This window comes from Hyperoodon ampullatus (genome assembly GCF_949752795.1).
Source record: "Hyperoodon ampullatus genome assembly, chromosome: 4".
Taxonomy (NCBI): domain Eukaryota; kingdom Metazoa; phylum Chordata; class Mammalia; order Artiodactyla; family Ziphiidae; genus Hyperoodon; species Hyperoodon ampullatus.
In genome coordinates this window covers 155,697,354-155,714,721 of record NC_136917.1, presented here as the reverse complement: position 1 = coordinate 155,714,721, position 17,368 = coordinate 155,697,354, and the positions used below count along the sequence as shown (strand labels likewise).

General features: G+C 33.7%; 1 protein-coding gene across 2 annotated transcripts in view; it reads right to left on the bottom strand.

Moving 5' to 3' along the window:
• LOC307052253 (cadherin-10) overlaps positions 1-13,052 on the bottom strand; it is a gene marked incomplete at both ends in the record, with an annotated part of 121,156 nt that extends 108,104 nt beyond the window's left edge. For both annotated transcript variants that reach the window (XM_079703095.1, XM_079703096.1), the window contains one exon: positions 12,822-13,052. In XM_079703095.1, coding sequence (XP_079559221.1) covers positions 12,822-13,052 — 231 coding nt within the window. The remainder of the gene's footprint in view (positions 1-12,821) is intronic.
• Between the last annotated feature and the right edge of the window lie 4,316 nt (positions 13,053-17,368).

The following is a 17,368-nucleotide window of genomic DNA, read 5'->3' as shown; positions in this document are numbered from 1 at the left end:
CATGACTTTAAATACCAACTATATGCTGATGGCTTCTAAGAGATCCCATTTTAGTTTTCCTGAACTTATATTTGGTCTGGCCAAAAAGTTCCTTCGGGTGTCTGTAACATCTAATGGAAAAACCTGAACGAACTTTTGGGCCAATGCAATACAATCTCAAAACACCCTTTATCTTAATACATCTGAAGAAGAACTCGAGCTCTTACTCCTAATGCTCTCTAAATAAAAACAATCCATTTTTCAGTTGCTCAGGCCAAAATGTTTTGAGTCATCTGGAACAATGCTTCCTAGCATCCATGCATGAGTACTACATAGATTTCTATTGTACCAACTTTAAAGCCAGAAGTCAGACTGATATTTTTAAAACTTATTTCATATAACGTCAGTCTTCTGCTAAAAATTCTACAATATCTTCTATCTTAGGGTAAAAGGCAAAATCCAACATCTTGTGTATTATCCTTGGCTGCTGTTTCTTTCTTCCATCTTCAAAGCTTGTTACTTTAACCTCTGGTTGCATTGTGACATCTCTTTTTTTTTTTTTTTTTTTTTTGCGGTACGCGGGCCTCACTGTTGTGGCCTCTCCCATTGTGGAGCACAGGCTCCGGACGCGCAGGCTCAGCGGCCATGGCTCACGGGCCCAGCCGCCCTGCGGCATGTGGGATCTTCCCAGACCGGGGCACGAACCCGCGTCCCCTGCATCGGCAGGCGGACTCTCAACCACTGCGCCACCAGGGAAGCCCCATGACATCTCTTTTTTTCTGACTTTAACCCCCTTGCCTCACTCCTATAGGGACCCATGTGATCAAATGGGAATTGCATAGGAAATCCAGGGTATAATCTCCCCCATCTCAAGATCCTCAATTTAATTACAGTGGCAATGTCTCTTCTTGCTATTTAAAATAACATATAATGAATTCTGAGAATTAGGATGTGGATATCTTTGGGGCAATTATTTTGTCTACCACACTTTGTAGGACCTGGGCATCCTGTTATCTTTCTGCCCTTCCCTTCTACCACCTGTGCCTTGTCCCCTTTGCTCTAGGCACATGTACCTCCCTGCCCTTTCTTGAATATTCCTGAAGAATTTCCTGATTTACAGCATTTGCAGTAACTACTTCTTCTTGATGCAAAAAATATTCCTCTAACAGCTGCTTAGTTACCCCTTTCACTTCCTCCAAATCCTTTGCTTAAGTATCACCTTCTCAGCAAGAAAGTACTGACTACCACCACCTGCTCTGCTCCATTCTTCAATATTCCTTACCTTGCTTTCTCTCTTCTTTTCTGATAGTAAACTTCATCATCTAACATACCATAAGAGTAATATATTTATTATGTTTATCTTTCATTTTTTTGCCTTTCCCACTAAAAATGTGAGCTTTGTGACACAGGGTGTGTTGTCTTTTACTCAGGGGTGTGACCTGGTAACCTAGAGAGTGCCTGAAAAATAATTGGTGCTCCACACCTATTATGGATTTGTGAATGAAGCAATCAGTAAGCAAAAAATAGATGACCAGAAGAAATAGTTGATAAAACACTTGAAAAACTTGTTCACAGAAAGGAAAGTTCATTGTTATTTAGGAAAATGCAAATTAAATCACCAGTTTTGAAAAAACTTGTCTAAAAATATCAAGCTTGGGTCTATGTAGAACAGAGAAAATTCTCGTATACTGCCAGGGAGAGTAGGTATTGTTTAAAACTTAGGAAACTAAAATGACAGTATTTGGAAAAATTGAAGCTCGGCACACACTAGAGATCGGTGATTTTATTCCTAATCATATACTCTGAAGCTATTCGATGTACTTAAGTATCAGGGTGCATGTACAGAAATGTTCACAGAAGCATTGTTAGTAAAGCCAAAGTAAGGGGAAGGGGCAGCATCGTATCTCCATTATTGATAGAATGTATAACTAAATCCAAACACATTCACATAAAGAGATCCTCTGCACAAAAATATGGTTTAATTTCATAAAACTATTTGAGCGAAAGAAGAAAGACACAAAAGAATATATGAACTGTGATTACACTCAATTTCAGAAACATTTAAAACTCCAGCGTGTTGTTTATGAGTGGCTACATAGATGCTCAAACTATAAAGAAAGGCATTATTAACACCAAATGAATCTTATTGCCACCTTTAGAAAGGAGAAATGATGTTGTTACTAACAGACCCACACAGAGAGTTTCTTAGGGGCCATGAGTTTTCCATTTTTTCACCTGCATTGAGGTCACCCGATTTGATTTATACTTATTCATTAAAGTTTATATGTGTGTTTTATTCAACTTTCAGCATGTATTACATTTGAAAATGAAAAAAAAAGAATTAAAGATCAATTAATAAGGAGAACTTATGGATCAAAAGAAAAAAACTAGATTATTAACAGAAAAATTGGTGAAGGATATAAACACTCATTTAAAGAAATGTGAAATGCTTTAAACACATGAAAAAATGTTCATTTTCACTTAAAATAAGGGAAATATGTTTTCATTTACAAGATTGAAAAGCTATTAGAAATGATGATAATACAGAGATTGGATACAATGGTGGAGAAATACTTAACTTTCATACCTTGCTGTTGGCATGATAAACTCAAACTGCATCAGTGGAGAGCAATTTAGCAATACCTATGAAAGTTTAAAATTTCCAAACTTTGCTTCAGCATTTCACTTCTAGTCATATTCCTAAAGGTATACCAGCACTCTGTGAAATAACATGTCATATTATTATATTACTAAATACTTTTTTTTTTTTTTTTTTTTTTGCTGTACGCGGGCCTCTCACTGTTGTGGTCTCTCCCGTTGTGGAGCACAGGCTCCGGACACGCAGGCTCAGCAGCCATGGCTCACAGGCCCAGCCGCTCTATGGCATGTGGGATCTTCCTGGACCGGGGCACGAACCCATGTCCCCTGCATCGGCAGGCGGACTCTCAACCACCGCGCCACCAGGGAAGCCCCTAAATACTTTTTAAATGACTAAAGGTTCTTCAAAAGAAAAATGGTAAAACAAATTATGATACATCCACTGGAAAGAATACTATGCAGCTACTATTTTTTTTTTTTTTTTACTGAAGGATATCTTTATGTCCTGAAATGGAATATGTCCTCAAGTTACATTTTTAACTAAAAACAAACCAACCATGTTTTTTAACATGGCATAATGTACACTACCATTTATGTAAAAACAAAATCATAAATACTTATTAAAGACTTCTATAATGTCTCTTGGAATATGTACAAAACTACAAAACAAAACAAAAACAAAACAGAAATGATAAATGCAGCTGTTTCTTAGGAGGAGAACTCTGGTTGCCTGAGGATCCTGGTAGGAGCTTTAGTATTAACTATAAACCTTATTTTGCCTTTTAAATTTTATTCAAAGTGCATGCATTATCAATTCCACATATAAATTAAATAATAAACACATAACAACTACAAAAATAAATTTGACTTCTCTATGAAGTAGCAGAAATATTCCTGTTATATACGCAATTTTAGTTCTGTACTGATATCATTCAGAAAAGAAAATCAGCTAACTATCCATCATTGTACTACTTAAATAAGAATATAATTTCTTCTGGTGAAGCAACACATAATATTGATAAAATAAGAATATTACGATTAATAATGGTGCAATGAGGGGTAATGATGGTTAGTATATACTCTGGAGTCATAATTTCTGGGCTAGAATCCCATCTCTACAGGTTACTTGATTGGTGCCCTTAGACACCTAATTTAGACAAGGACATATTTTCCTTACTTTTAAATAAGAAAAAATAAAAAAAAACAGTTGTTGGACTATTAAGTAATAATAAATAAAATACATTTTAGAGGTATCATTATCAGGATATGTCAGGATGTTTCAGAATATTTTATATTATTTTTCGTTTAATTCTCACATAAAAAAAAACTATATGTGATAGTTTTTTTTTTTTTTTTTTTTGCGGTACGCGGTCCTCTCACCGTTGTGGCCTCTCCCGTTGCGGAGCACAGGCTCCGGACGCACAGGCTCAGCGGCCATGGCTCACGGGCCCAGCCGCTCCGCGGCATGTGGGATCTTCCCAGACCAGGGCACAAACCCGTGTCCCCTGCATCGGCAGGCAAACTCTCAACCACTGCACCACCAGGGAAGCCCTGTGATAGTTTTTACACTGTTATTTTGCCTCCAGAAGTATGTTAAATACTAGTAGTGAGCAAAGTGGGTTTTTTAAAACTTATTTCACTCCTGTTGGTGATTTAAGTGGGAATACTCTCTTTGTTTAGTAATTATGTATGATGCTGGCTGTTAGTTTAATAGACAAAATTTTTAATTTTAATTTTTACTAAGAGTGAGCTCACCTGTTGCACACATTCACATCCTCTCTTTCTGTCCATATAATAACGTCCCATCTCCAACTCTTCATCATTTCAAACTCTCTCTCACTCCTACTTATTTTGTCTTATTGATAACATGCCTATGAGAAACTGATGGGTTGCTTCCTTCTGGGCTAAACCAAAGCCATCCGACTCCCATTTACATCAGATTATTTCAACGGCTCTCTCCTTGGTCCACACTGATCTCTAAATTGCTACAACTTTCTTCTTGATGACTTTCCATCATTCAACAGGATTAGTCATCGATTCTTTGGAATTTTGTTCTCCTTTGGCCTCTATAATAGTTCTAGTCTTGCCTCTCTGACCCCCCCCACCCCTTTCTACTTCTTCTTGGATGTGCTCTATCTCTGCCTTTATGTTATTTGACTTACAATCATGTCCTTGACCTTTGCTTTATCTCTTTGTTGTCTCACTTTGGAAGCTCAACTCTTAGGAATACATGTATTCAGTTAGTTCATGATTCACAACTCTATCCCTCTGCTCTGTTGGACTCAGGATAACCCAACACATGCAAACTAGATTTGGTGCTAAGCTTTTGATGCTGGTTGGTATATACTGACAGAATTGGTATCAAGGAAAATTGAAAAATTCAGTGGTCTTGGAGTTTTGGGAGGTATTTCGAAGACACAACACTGAACTGAGGAGTTCACTAATGGAATTTAAGCTAAACATCAGCCAAAATAAGAAATGTTCCTTTAGATAAAGGCTATAATAGTACACATTCTTACAGCTCAATTTCCTACTTGGTAAAACAATTTTAATCCTGGGCTGAGATTTAAGACCTTCATTTAAAATTTTAAATTTAATAGTTTTATGTAATCTATAAATGCTTAAAGTACAGCTTTAAAAGTGAGGTTAGTGAAAGAATTTTACTAAAGAGAGAGTCTGAAATTTGCATAAAGTGCTTTTCGTCTTGTTGATTAGAGTTCTAAGGAGAGAACCAAAGGTTTGTATATTATATCCCAACAAAATCACTGTTCCCTTCTCTAAACTTAGTCCATCTTCCTGGCAACTTTTATGTTTTCTTTATTTTAACTTTTATTTACAATTACCAGGAGCCATGGAATGCAGTTACCCAATTAGCAACACAATAATAATACCACCAACAACAATATTAATAATGATAATAATAAAAAATTAAGATTAAATAATATTCTTTGATAAAACAAAAGTAGAAATTTAACTACATTATGTGAATATTTAATAATTCACTTCAGAAAATTTATTGAAGTGCTGCCTCCTTTTCTATTCATGCTTTCATAAGAAACAACTGAGAATTTGAATATTTGAACATATTCTAAGTATGAGACATTGATGAGCAAACATAATAACATACATCTACTTTCATTTTCTTTACTGAAAAGAACATTATTGTTTAGTACAAAGGGGACAAAATTTAATTGAATATATAATTGTATATTGTCTCCAAGAAATAAAATAAGAGGTCTTTGGTAGAAATTCATAATACCATAATAATAATTTACCATGCTTCATGCCCATTACACACTCGCCTGTTACTGATAAATTATATTAAGATATTTTTTGCAGAGCAAATTTTTATGACATTTCAATACACTTTTCATCTACAGAGATTTCTCTCCAGCTTTACCTAAAAGTCTGGCTCAATTTTCACATAATCTTCATTCAGAGATGATTGTATTTCTTAAAAGTTCTATATTTGAAAAATGATGGGTTAAATTGTAGATTTAGTATTTTTGAACTTTAATATTTTTAAATAATAGGTAAAATTTTTAAAAGCTTATTCATCACAGAAAAAGTCTTTGAGTTGTTTTTTTTTTTTTTTATTATTAGCAATTATTATCATCAAAGTCCTTTCATCTACTTCCAACTATTACTACTCTATGTGAATTAATTGGCCTAAAACCACAGAAATAATACTTTTTAGAAAATAAATTCATAATTATATCTTATCTAAAACATAATCCAATAAAACTAAATTCAAGGGACATAACATAGAGAGGTAGATTTTAAAAGATGTTGTGTGAGAAACTGAAGAAGGAGGAAAAAGAGATGAAGAAGCCTTCTGTGTGGAAGGGATTATAAAATGGTGAGTACAAGACAGGGATATACAAAAATAAGACTATGATGGGAAAGAAAAGATGGAAACAGCATCTCTGGGTTACTAATTCAAGAGTGAAAAAAGGGTGGAAGGGTGGACTTCCCACAAATCACTGGAGTACAGTCAGGACAGTGAGTGTGGTAAATGTGTTTAGGTGGTGCAGGTGTACTATTGTTTCATGAAGGTTATACAGTGACAACACATTATGCAAATAACTTCATGGAATAGTTTAGTAAACATATGTTATCACTACTACCAGTAAGAACTTTTAAGTAAAAGAATGATTGCAGTTATTTATATATGAGTATCCCATACTTAATTCCATTTATCTTTTTAAAAAGAGTTCAATATTTGACACTTTGCTTGAAAATGCTAACAAGAAGTCTATTTCCCATTAGTTTAAACTGAAAAAATAGAATGCTTACACATTAAACCCAAATTCAAAATTAATTTCCTAAAAACGTAACTAAAATATAGCAAAATCTCTATATATGAATAACACGCTATAATGTTGGTATAGAAAACGCTTAAACCAGTGTTACTTGATCACTTACAGGTTAACATGAATTAGCAAGTCTTCCCGAAGGGCTTACAAAATCTTAGATGCACATTTTTTTTTACAGCCTCTGTTAGTTTCAAAACATCTATGGGTGGTTCTGATGTTCTACCAAGTGTATCTGGAATGCAACTTAACTTAAGATCTTCCTGAATACTGCTTTGTTAAAATGTTATAGTGAGCTTTGAGGAGGTGAGCATATTTTTCCAATACAACCTCTGGCTGAAACATTGAGAGATACAGACATTGTATGCATTCTGAGAGTTAAAAACCAAGAGGTGGTCTCCTTGGAAAACATAATCAGGGTTCTGCAGGACATGCCTCTATTTAAAAATGCTTTAATTACCTCTTGCTTGAGGATTAGTAGAAAAAGACTTTATAAATTCTAATTCAGGATCATCTTTTTTTTGTTGTGGTCTTTACCTATCAGGGAAATAATGTCTATATTCACCCCAAAAGTCCAAATGTCTCCTCATCAGGAAGGTCTTTATTAATCATTTAATCTAAAGGACTTTCTGTTGATGTCTATCAAATCATCCTGATTTATTTTCTTTTAGGACATTTTCTAACTAAAATCACTCACTGTATTAATTTGTTTTGTGCTCAGTCCTTTTATGGTTGTCATTAATAGGGTTCAAATAAGAAATAACTATATACCAAGGCCTCTCCTACTCCCATCTCACCACTAAAGCAGGCCTATATGTGTGTGTGTGTGTGTGTGTGTGTGTGTGTGTGCTTATGTAGATTCTCTTCATCATATTTGTATTTAAAAAAAGTTACCTGGAAACACTTAGTCTCAATAACATTACAGTTTTTAAAAGGTCCCAGAGAGTGTTCCCAGCTCTCTAAACTCTAATAAAACATAAAGTTCTTCCATGAGTTCACCTGAGATTTCCTTCCCCTGTAGGAAAATTGCAGTGGGGAGGTCAGGACAGCTTCTTCTATCTTAGTTCCAACTACTCCTTCCCCTATTGCAACCAGTTTTGACTTGATTGTACCCATATTATTAAGGGCAAAATGCATACAGTCTAATATGGTGGGCACAGTTGGTATTGCCAGACTTTGTGAATGTTTAAAGTCAAGTTATTCTCTCATGATTAATGTTTTTTCAGTTTCTGGAAGTTATCTCTTCTAGAAATTTCCAAGAATCACTTCATTATAAAGCATTGCGCATTAAAAAACTCTTCTGAATAAATAAATAAATAAATAAATAAATAAATAAATAAATAAGAACTTGACTCTCCAGTTTCAACATTTAATAACACACAGATTCGTGTAATACGAATCCTCAAACTATTTTATTTCCACCTATTTACAATGAAACATGTCAATATTTGGCACTTCCTGTTTTGTTCGAGGCTTTTGGGGTATGTGCTGTGTCTGAGACAAAAAGAGTCCCATAACTTCCTGTTATCCTTACTTATTATTCTCTCCTTCTCTTAAAGGCAGATATTTTGTGAGTAGAGAAATTATATTTTCACCACAGTACTTAATATCAGAGTAGTACCTGAGTAGTAAAAGGTCTTCTAGATATTTGTTGACAGAATGAATAAATAATTCATTCATAGTGGGTGTGTGCAGCTCACAAGTCTACAGAGAAGAATGACCAAGAGACTGGAGCCAAACATATGCTTTAAGGATTAGACAGAATATGAATAGGAAAGCAGGTCTTGAGATAAATCCAAGTTAGGGAAAGCAAATTCTTACAGCAACTCCGAAGGGAAAAAACATGATGATAATTGAGAGCATATTCAGAAACAAGAACCCAGAAAGAAGTAAAATAAAGACTGAGCTGTTTAGGAAATGTAAAAGGCTCTGGCAAACTAAGGAAGTTAAGGACAGGGCTTCTCAGTCTCAGCACTATTGACATTTAGGAGGTCTGCCCTATACATTGTAGGATTTTTAGCAGCATCCCTGGTCCCTGCCAACTTAAGGCCAGTAGCAACCCCCTCTACCTAGTTGTGAAAACAAATAATGTCTCCATATATAGATGAATTTCCCCTGGATGGCAAAATAACCCCCAGTTAGAATCATTAATTTAGGGTATTTTGAACTCATCATGCTCATTAAGGGGCCATGAGGGCAAATAAGACAGTACTAAAGGTACAGAGTTGAGATAGATCAGAAAAATATATGGCTCATTCTATCATTTTCAATCATGGAACAGGTTAGAGTCAGAAAATGAAATATTTAATAGTGAATTGAAATATTGAAAAGTCAAATGACCAGCAAGATACTTGTGCAAATAAAAGCAGTTGGTTCCAAAGAGAAAAACCTGTTAGGGACAGGGAGAAAGTTTCTATTGGATACTCAGGAAGGGAGATGAAGGTTCATATTGGGTCATAAACTATGGGAGGACAAAGCCATGGTAGACTATGGGGAACCGTGTATCCCTTGGTAGAGGTGAGCTTAAGTAATCATCTAAGGACAGGAGAACTATAAATACCTATAGTATTCTTAATCTGCTAAAATAGAGAGCAACACTATTGCTCTAGCTCTTTGAAGCCATCATTTCTTCAGGAAAAGGGATATGAAATTAAGAAATAATTAAACGTGGTTTCTGTTTTTCAAGAATGCTAAACAATTGAAAATCCAACAAGACTTACAGACAACAATATCATATGATATCAATTATACCTGTAATCTAAAACATGATACAAATTAACTTATGTACGAAAAAGAAATAGACTCACAGACATTGAAAAAAAAACTTATGGTTACCAAAGGGGAAAGGAGGAGGGGAGGGATAAATTAGGAGTTAGGGATTAACATATACACACTACTATATATAAAATACATAACCAACAAGGACCTACTGTATAGCACAGGGAATTATACTCAATATTTTGTATATATATATATATATATATATATATATATATATATATATATATATATATATATATATATATATATATATAAAATGACTGACATGATCATACTATAGATGAGAAAATGAAGGCTAAAAGAAGTTAATTGATTTAACCACTGAAAGCAAAAACAGTGGCAGAAACAAGTTTCCATATAGGTATTCTGATTGGCAGTTATATGCTTTTCCTAAGCTTTCCTCCGCTTAAATCCAATGAGAAGTAAGGGGATTTTCCCTTTGCTTCAACCCCTTAAGCAGTAATGGGTTTTTATCTAAGAAAGTATATGTCATCCATTCTTTGTAGGGTTTATTGGCTAATTGTTTGGTATTTTAAAAATTTTCCCCCTCTTCACGCATGTGCTTTTCAGTCTAGTCCTCACTCAACCAGTGTAATTCTTTCCATTGTTCCTACTCTGTGCTCCCACCATGTTTCCACAACAATGGAGAGTTTATCATTGTCTTCCCATACGTCTAGTAATTGGGACATGTATTACTCCTACCTGTGAACTAACCTAGAGACATTGAATCTCTCAGCATCAATATCACATGCCTACTTTAAATGAAGTAAAAACTGAAAGTAGAATTTCTGAAAGGATGAATATGTAATAAATTTATTATAAGTAATGTTGGAAAGAATATCCAGGGAATTTAAAATTTTTTATGCTTCATGAAAAAAATATATCTTAGCCCCCAATTATATTCATTAAAATGCATGTTTATAAAAATATTCTATATCTCATAACTGCCTTTTTGCATATACAAATCTATATGTTTAAAAAAATCTATATGTTTACTTCTAAAATAAGATCTTTAATTGTATAAGTAATTAATGCAATATAAATACTTAATAAAAAGTAACACACATATGTACTACAGACAAGGGAAATTTAAAAATAACTATTTCACAGGTCATGACATGAATAAATGATAGAAATACAAAATTGACTTGAAATACAAGTGAAAAAACAGATGCTTTGGGTATTAGAAGTAAACTCAGAGCTACAGCATCTAAAATATGTCTGTTGATCTGGTAGTTCAGGACACACTTATAGAAGAAACTGGTGAACACATTCCATAAATTCCTTATGCCTCTCCTCATTAAAGAGTTTTCTGGCTTGCTTTTGTAGAGCAGAGTAAGGAAGAATAAAATTTGAGCTGCATATCAAGATGCATGTATCTTAAGTATTTACCAGCTTTAATAGCTCACAGTAATTTAAACTCTACATTAGTTTTCCCTACCAAAGAGCTAAGTGGTACCAGATGACTCTGGGAATTCAGTTCAATACAACTCGGGTTAATTCAACCAACTAAATATTAAAATCTACTCTAAGAGCTAGAAACAAAGAGAGATACAAAGTAAAGTTCTTGATTTCAAGTTATTGATATTCTTTGGGGAAAGAACAAATGAAAGTACATAGAAGTACCTTGATTATCACAACAGAGTACATAATGCAATGATAATTCAATTTACCAACATTTATTAAATCCTCATTAAGGACTAGATGAAGGAAAATGTATACAAATAAACAAATAACTGCTATGTCCAGGAAGAGCCAAATGAAACTATTTATAGTTTCTATGGCTCAGATTTCAGTTATTATATTTTCATGTGATTGGTTTCATAAACTGAAAGTTGCCTATTGCAGCAACCATAAAATTTACCTTAACCCTCTGAGCTCAGGAATTCTATCAGATGACCCTGTGATAAGTCCACTACTGCATGTTTTCTGGTAAAATTGCTTAGGTTGCTGGCTTTTTACTTCACCTTACAGTCAATATGACAATTAATCTTTAATGCCATCTTTCTCATACTGCCAGACATTTTTTTAAAAACTGAAATAACTGGAACATGAAAAAACATATCAAAGTGTTTTAAAAATCAATGAACATGTATTTTCTCAAAAATAGTTCTTCTTAGAAGAAAAAAACTTTAAAAGCCCAGTTTTAATTATGTGAAAGAAGCTATTAAAGTTGATGTTGATGCAAAAGTCGCCAACACAATCATGGATCTATCATAATTTTTTACTGTTGACATGTGATATATGAACACGTGATTGTATCTGTTTTCCTTTTGTGTGTTTAGCTTTTTTTTCTTTGATATAGTTTCATAAACTGTCCATAAAAATAACACTATTAAAATTATTTTTTCTTTAAGATATTACCTAATTTCGATTAGATTCAGATAGTGCCAAGAAAGAAAACTGGAAATTAATACAATCTAGTGTATAAAAGCATCCCTTGTAACCTTTATGTCGTATTTGTCCTTCCAGTCCTAACCAACACTCATTTTCCTCACTATCTTTTATAACTGAATAGCATGAAATCTCCTCATGTCATCATATCCCGACAAGTAAACTACATTTTCCTGCCTGTCTTCCCATTTATTCTTCCCATATTTAAATGTACCCATGGTAGGACTTTAGAAAAATAAGTAACGCTCATATCTGGAATAAGTTTTCTTATACGTAAGCATATTTTTGACCTTAGGTCATATTTTTAATGACATTTGGTTTCTTATTCTGTAGAGCATTAAACAACTTTTAAATATATCTTTTCTTCCTCACTGAAGTCAACACAATGCAAAATATATCTAGGTATATATAAGTATTATATACATGCATTGTTATTTTAAATACTAGATTACCAGATAGTTTTCTCATGATCCTTGATTTCTAACTACAAATTCTGAAATTGCAATTTTTAGTACCTCTTTAATACATGAGGTAGTAGGCAGAATTAATTCTAGTAAATGAATTCATATATTTATAATGCTACATTCATTACATAGTTTTTCAAATTCTAATTTGTATTCCATAAACAAAAACTGCTTTAAGGATATTTAGAGAATCAAATTTGTAAGAATGGCAATTCTGATAACCTTCAAATTTTCTTTATGACACATATGAAAAACTGGAATGTAAATACTTGCCATTTCAACACAGACTTACCTTGCCTACGTATTGATAATCAGATCCTGTATATTCCTCCAGTAAGAAAAATTGATTCCACATCCAACCACGCTTTTGACGGTGCAGAATTTTGCCATCACTTCTAGGCACTCGTGCACCTAAAATTCTTTTCTGGGGCACAGAAGTCCTTCTGAACATTATCTCTGGAGAACAGAAATGTGGCAGGCATACCCAGAGTAGAAACAGTAGCAAAAATTGATATATTGTCATAGTTCACTTCTTGACAATTCCCAACGTGGATGAAGAAAAAGCAGTCCTATATTATTGGGTTGAATTTTACTGTGTTTCAACTCGTTTCCAGCATTTCATCAATGTTTTGGACATGTTTCCAAAAGCTTCAAACAAATAAACAAATAAAAAAAAAGTCAGTTGACAACATTATGAATGTTACCTGTCACTTTAAATTTAACATAACAAATATTAATTAATAATAGTAACCAAAATATTTGCTTCCCCTCTTTTACATAAAATAATTATTAGTTTGGAAACACTACTTACCTAGTAACATGTCTACAATTTAAGAAAAGATAATTGTAAATAATTTCTTTCAAACAAATTCTAAAGAAAGGACATATTTAGCTTTTATTTATTTTTTTCTTTCAGCACTTTACCAGTTTTCAGGAATTATAACCCCTATATAGAGTGGACATGTAGTTAATTTTGCATGTCAACATTTCCAGAGTAACTTAACATAATTAAAATTTTGAAAATAAATTAGTGATTTTAATAAACTACAGGAACTATGCATCTGTTATGCAGTGTAATGATATTTAAATGATTTTTAAACAGCAGCACAGTTTCTTCAAATTTAATCCAGCTCAAAGGTAAAAGTAAAGCCAAAAACAAAACCAAAAAAACGTAGTGTCTTCAGCTGAAGACCTCTCCTCTTAGGTCCTCTTAGGTCAGTCTGTGGAACACCTAAATCAACATATGATGGATTTAATCATGTTGTCGGCTATACCTTTGATACATTTGCACAATGTGTCCACTTCTGACCACCTCCCTGTCCCTATTCTGACCTAGAACTCCATGATGGCCCAGGCTCTTCACTGCTCTCCACCTGCAATTATTTCTTCTCAACAATGTATCCGAGGTAATCCCACTAAAATGTAAATCACATCATGTCACTTCTCTGCACAAAACACTCTGATGGCTTCTTACCTCACTTTGATTAAACCTAGCATCTCACAAATACCTACAATTCTGTATTCCATTTCATGACAGCTGGTCACTTCTCTGACTTCATGTTACACTTCAATCCCCCAGGCCACTCCTCAAAATTGACTCCTTTCCAGCCAGTGTCCTTCTTGCTTCAGCCTGCAACACACTTCATATGCTCCTCTCTTCAACCAGGACCTCTTTACTTCTTGCCTCCACCTGGAAGGCTTTTCCATGTAGTTATCCACGTAGGTAGATCCCCTGCTTCCTTCTGTCCTTTCTTGAAACCTCCCCGAATTTGCATATCCCAATACACTACACGTGTTTTATTTATTTATTGTGCACATATTCTGTCTCCCTACCATCATCCCATGAAAGAAGAGAAGTCTTTTTTCTCTGCTACTGTTTTCACATGTCTATAACAGAACCTTGCACATAGTAGATGCTCATTAAACAATTTGAATGAATGAATTGTAAATTGGTTCAAACATCTGAGTATCATTACCGCCTCTATGTAGTTAAACTGAAACATTTATGCATGAAAATAGTATTTTTAAATCATAATTACTTTTATTTTATTCTTTATTTATATTACTGTTAGAATATTTTTATTTTAAAAATTTCTCTGTATTTTTTTTGTTTTGTTTTCTGTTAGCTATGAATTTTATTTCAGGATATGATAAAATACTATAAAAAAGTGGTTGGAGGACCAAAAGGATTGAGTTTCATTTCTCAAATATGACAATGTATTCTAAGTACTCCAGCATTTATATTTATGCTTGCATTTACAAAGATTTCTAAGCAATCTGTTTACTTTTTTGTGTGCTTGTTTTATTATTAGGACGATTTTAAGGTTAATGCAAACATGCTTTAGAAATAAGATTAATGGCGAAGCAGTATTTCCCCAGAGTGTACTAAATGACAGTGGAGCTCTCCACAGCACATGAAGCATTCAACGTGACAGATGTAACCTGTATTAAAATCTGTCATGTAAAATGCTGTACTTGGAGTATAGAAATTATCTGATGCATAAAATGGTTTTACATCACAAGGCACTGATTTTACAGAAACTCAAATTGATTGGATTCTAAGTAATAGGAACATTTACTAAAATGATATTTGACTTTTAAAATGTATCAGGACATGCTAGACAGTATTCTCCAGAAAAATATACTGTTTCTAAAAGTTAAAAGAGAGTTTGCATAATTGAGGGTTTCTGCTTAAAGCTTTAAAACTTATTGAAGCAACATTCTCATTTCAATTCTCTTTTTTCAATTTAGAAATATTTGCAAGCAATTATTTGCTATATTGGTGATCATTTTCAATACAATTACAACTTTACCTATAACTTTAGAAGCTTAAGTACCAATACTTTTAGGAAGGAGTAGGTGGAGATTTCATCTGTAAATGTTGTTAGTAAATAATTGGAGCATCACAAAACTATAGAATCATTTTTCTTCATTATTGTTCTAGTTTCTGTTATTTCATATAAATTTTCTGAAGAGTCTAGTGTTAAATACATTTTAATACTGATTTAAGATAATTAAAATGTTTAAAATATATTTTACATATTATTTGATAAAACCATTTCAAACAATGACAAGATTAAATTAAAATAAGAAATTTAATCTTGATTAATTAGATTTTTGAATTTATTTCTTTAATAGATTGGGCTTTTTGTCTCATGTCTAAAAATCTCCGCCTAACTCAAGGACAAAAACATTTCCTCTATGATTTCTTTTAGAAGTTTTATAGTTTTAGTTCTTACAGTGTAGGTCTATGGTCCAATTTGAATCAAGATTTGTATATGGTGCAAGATATGAATTGAAGTTCTATGTTTTACTTATGAATATTCAATTGCTCTAGCACCATTTGTTGTAAACTCATCCTTTCTCCACTGAATTGCCTTTGTACTTTTGCAAAAAATCAGTCGTCTATATATGTGTGTCTATATATTTTTGGACTTGCTAGTCTATTACATTCGTCTATTTGTTCATCTTTACACCAATAGCACACTGTCTTGATTCCTATAATTTATAAGTCTGGAATCAGATAATGTTAGTCCCCCAACTTTGGTCTTCTTTTAAAAATTGTTTTTGGTTATTTCAGAACTTTTTGCATTTTCCATTTAAATTTTATAGTTACCTTGCAACTTATATATAAAAGTATTTGGGGATTTTGATGGGGATTGCATTGAATCTTTAGATAAATTTGGGGAAAATGGACATCATAGCAACATTGGCTCTCCTGACCTATGAACACTGTATGTCTCTCCATTATTGAGTTCTTCTCAGTCATGTTTTGTAGATTTCAGTATATAAGCCTTGTTCACCTTTTGTCAAATACATCCTGAGTATTTTCATTTTTTCATGCTATCACTTTATTTTATTTTTGTTTTCAACCACTTTATTGAGGTATGATTGAAATACACAGAGCTGTACATATTTAATGTATACAACTTGATGAGCTTGGACGTTGATCTTTTACACTGTTGATGGGATTGTCAAATGATATAAACTCTTTGAAGACAATGTATTAAGTTGAATAATGGCTCCTCAAAGATGCCTATATCCTGAATCCTGACACTTGTGAATATGCTACCTTACATGGTAAAAGGGTCTTTGCAGATGTGACTAACTTGGGGATTTAGGAGATTATCCTGGATCATTTAGGTAAAACCAATGTAATCACAAGGGGCCTCATAGAAGGAGGCAGGATGATCAGAGTCAGTAAAAGAGATGCTCACAGAAACAAGTGGTAGAGTTTCCTGAGGAAGAAGGCAGTAGCCAAGGAATGCAGGCAGCCTAGAAGCTGAAAAAATAAAGCAATGGATATTCCCCTGGAGACGCCAGAGGGAACACAGCTCAGTGGAAAATTTGACGTTAGACTTTTGACCTCTAGAAATGTAATAGATAAATTTGTATTGTTTTAAGCCACTCAGTTTGTGGTAAGTTGTTACAGCAGCAATAGGATAGGCAGGTATTTTTCAGTGTGAAAAATATATCTATAATGTAACTTAAGCTTCTACTCCTAGACATTTATGCAAGAGAAATGAAAGTATACTCATCTAAAATATGAATGTTTAGGGCTTTCCTGGTGGCACAGTGGTTGAAAGTCTGCCTGCCAATGCAGGAGACATGGGTTCATGCCCCAGTCCAGGAAGATCCCACATGCCGTGGAGCGGCTGGGCCCATGAGCCATGGCCGCTGAGCCTGCGCATCCAGAGGCTGTGCTCTGCAATGGGAGAGGCCACAACAGTGAGAGGCCCACACACCGCAAATAAATAAATAAATAAATAAATAAAATATGAATGTTTATAACAATGCATGGATATAGGGAAAGCCTGGAGACAAGTCAATGTCACAGGT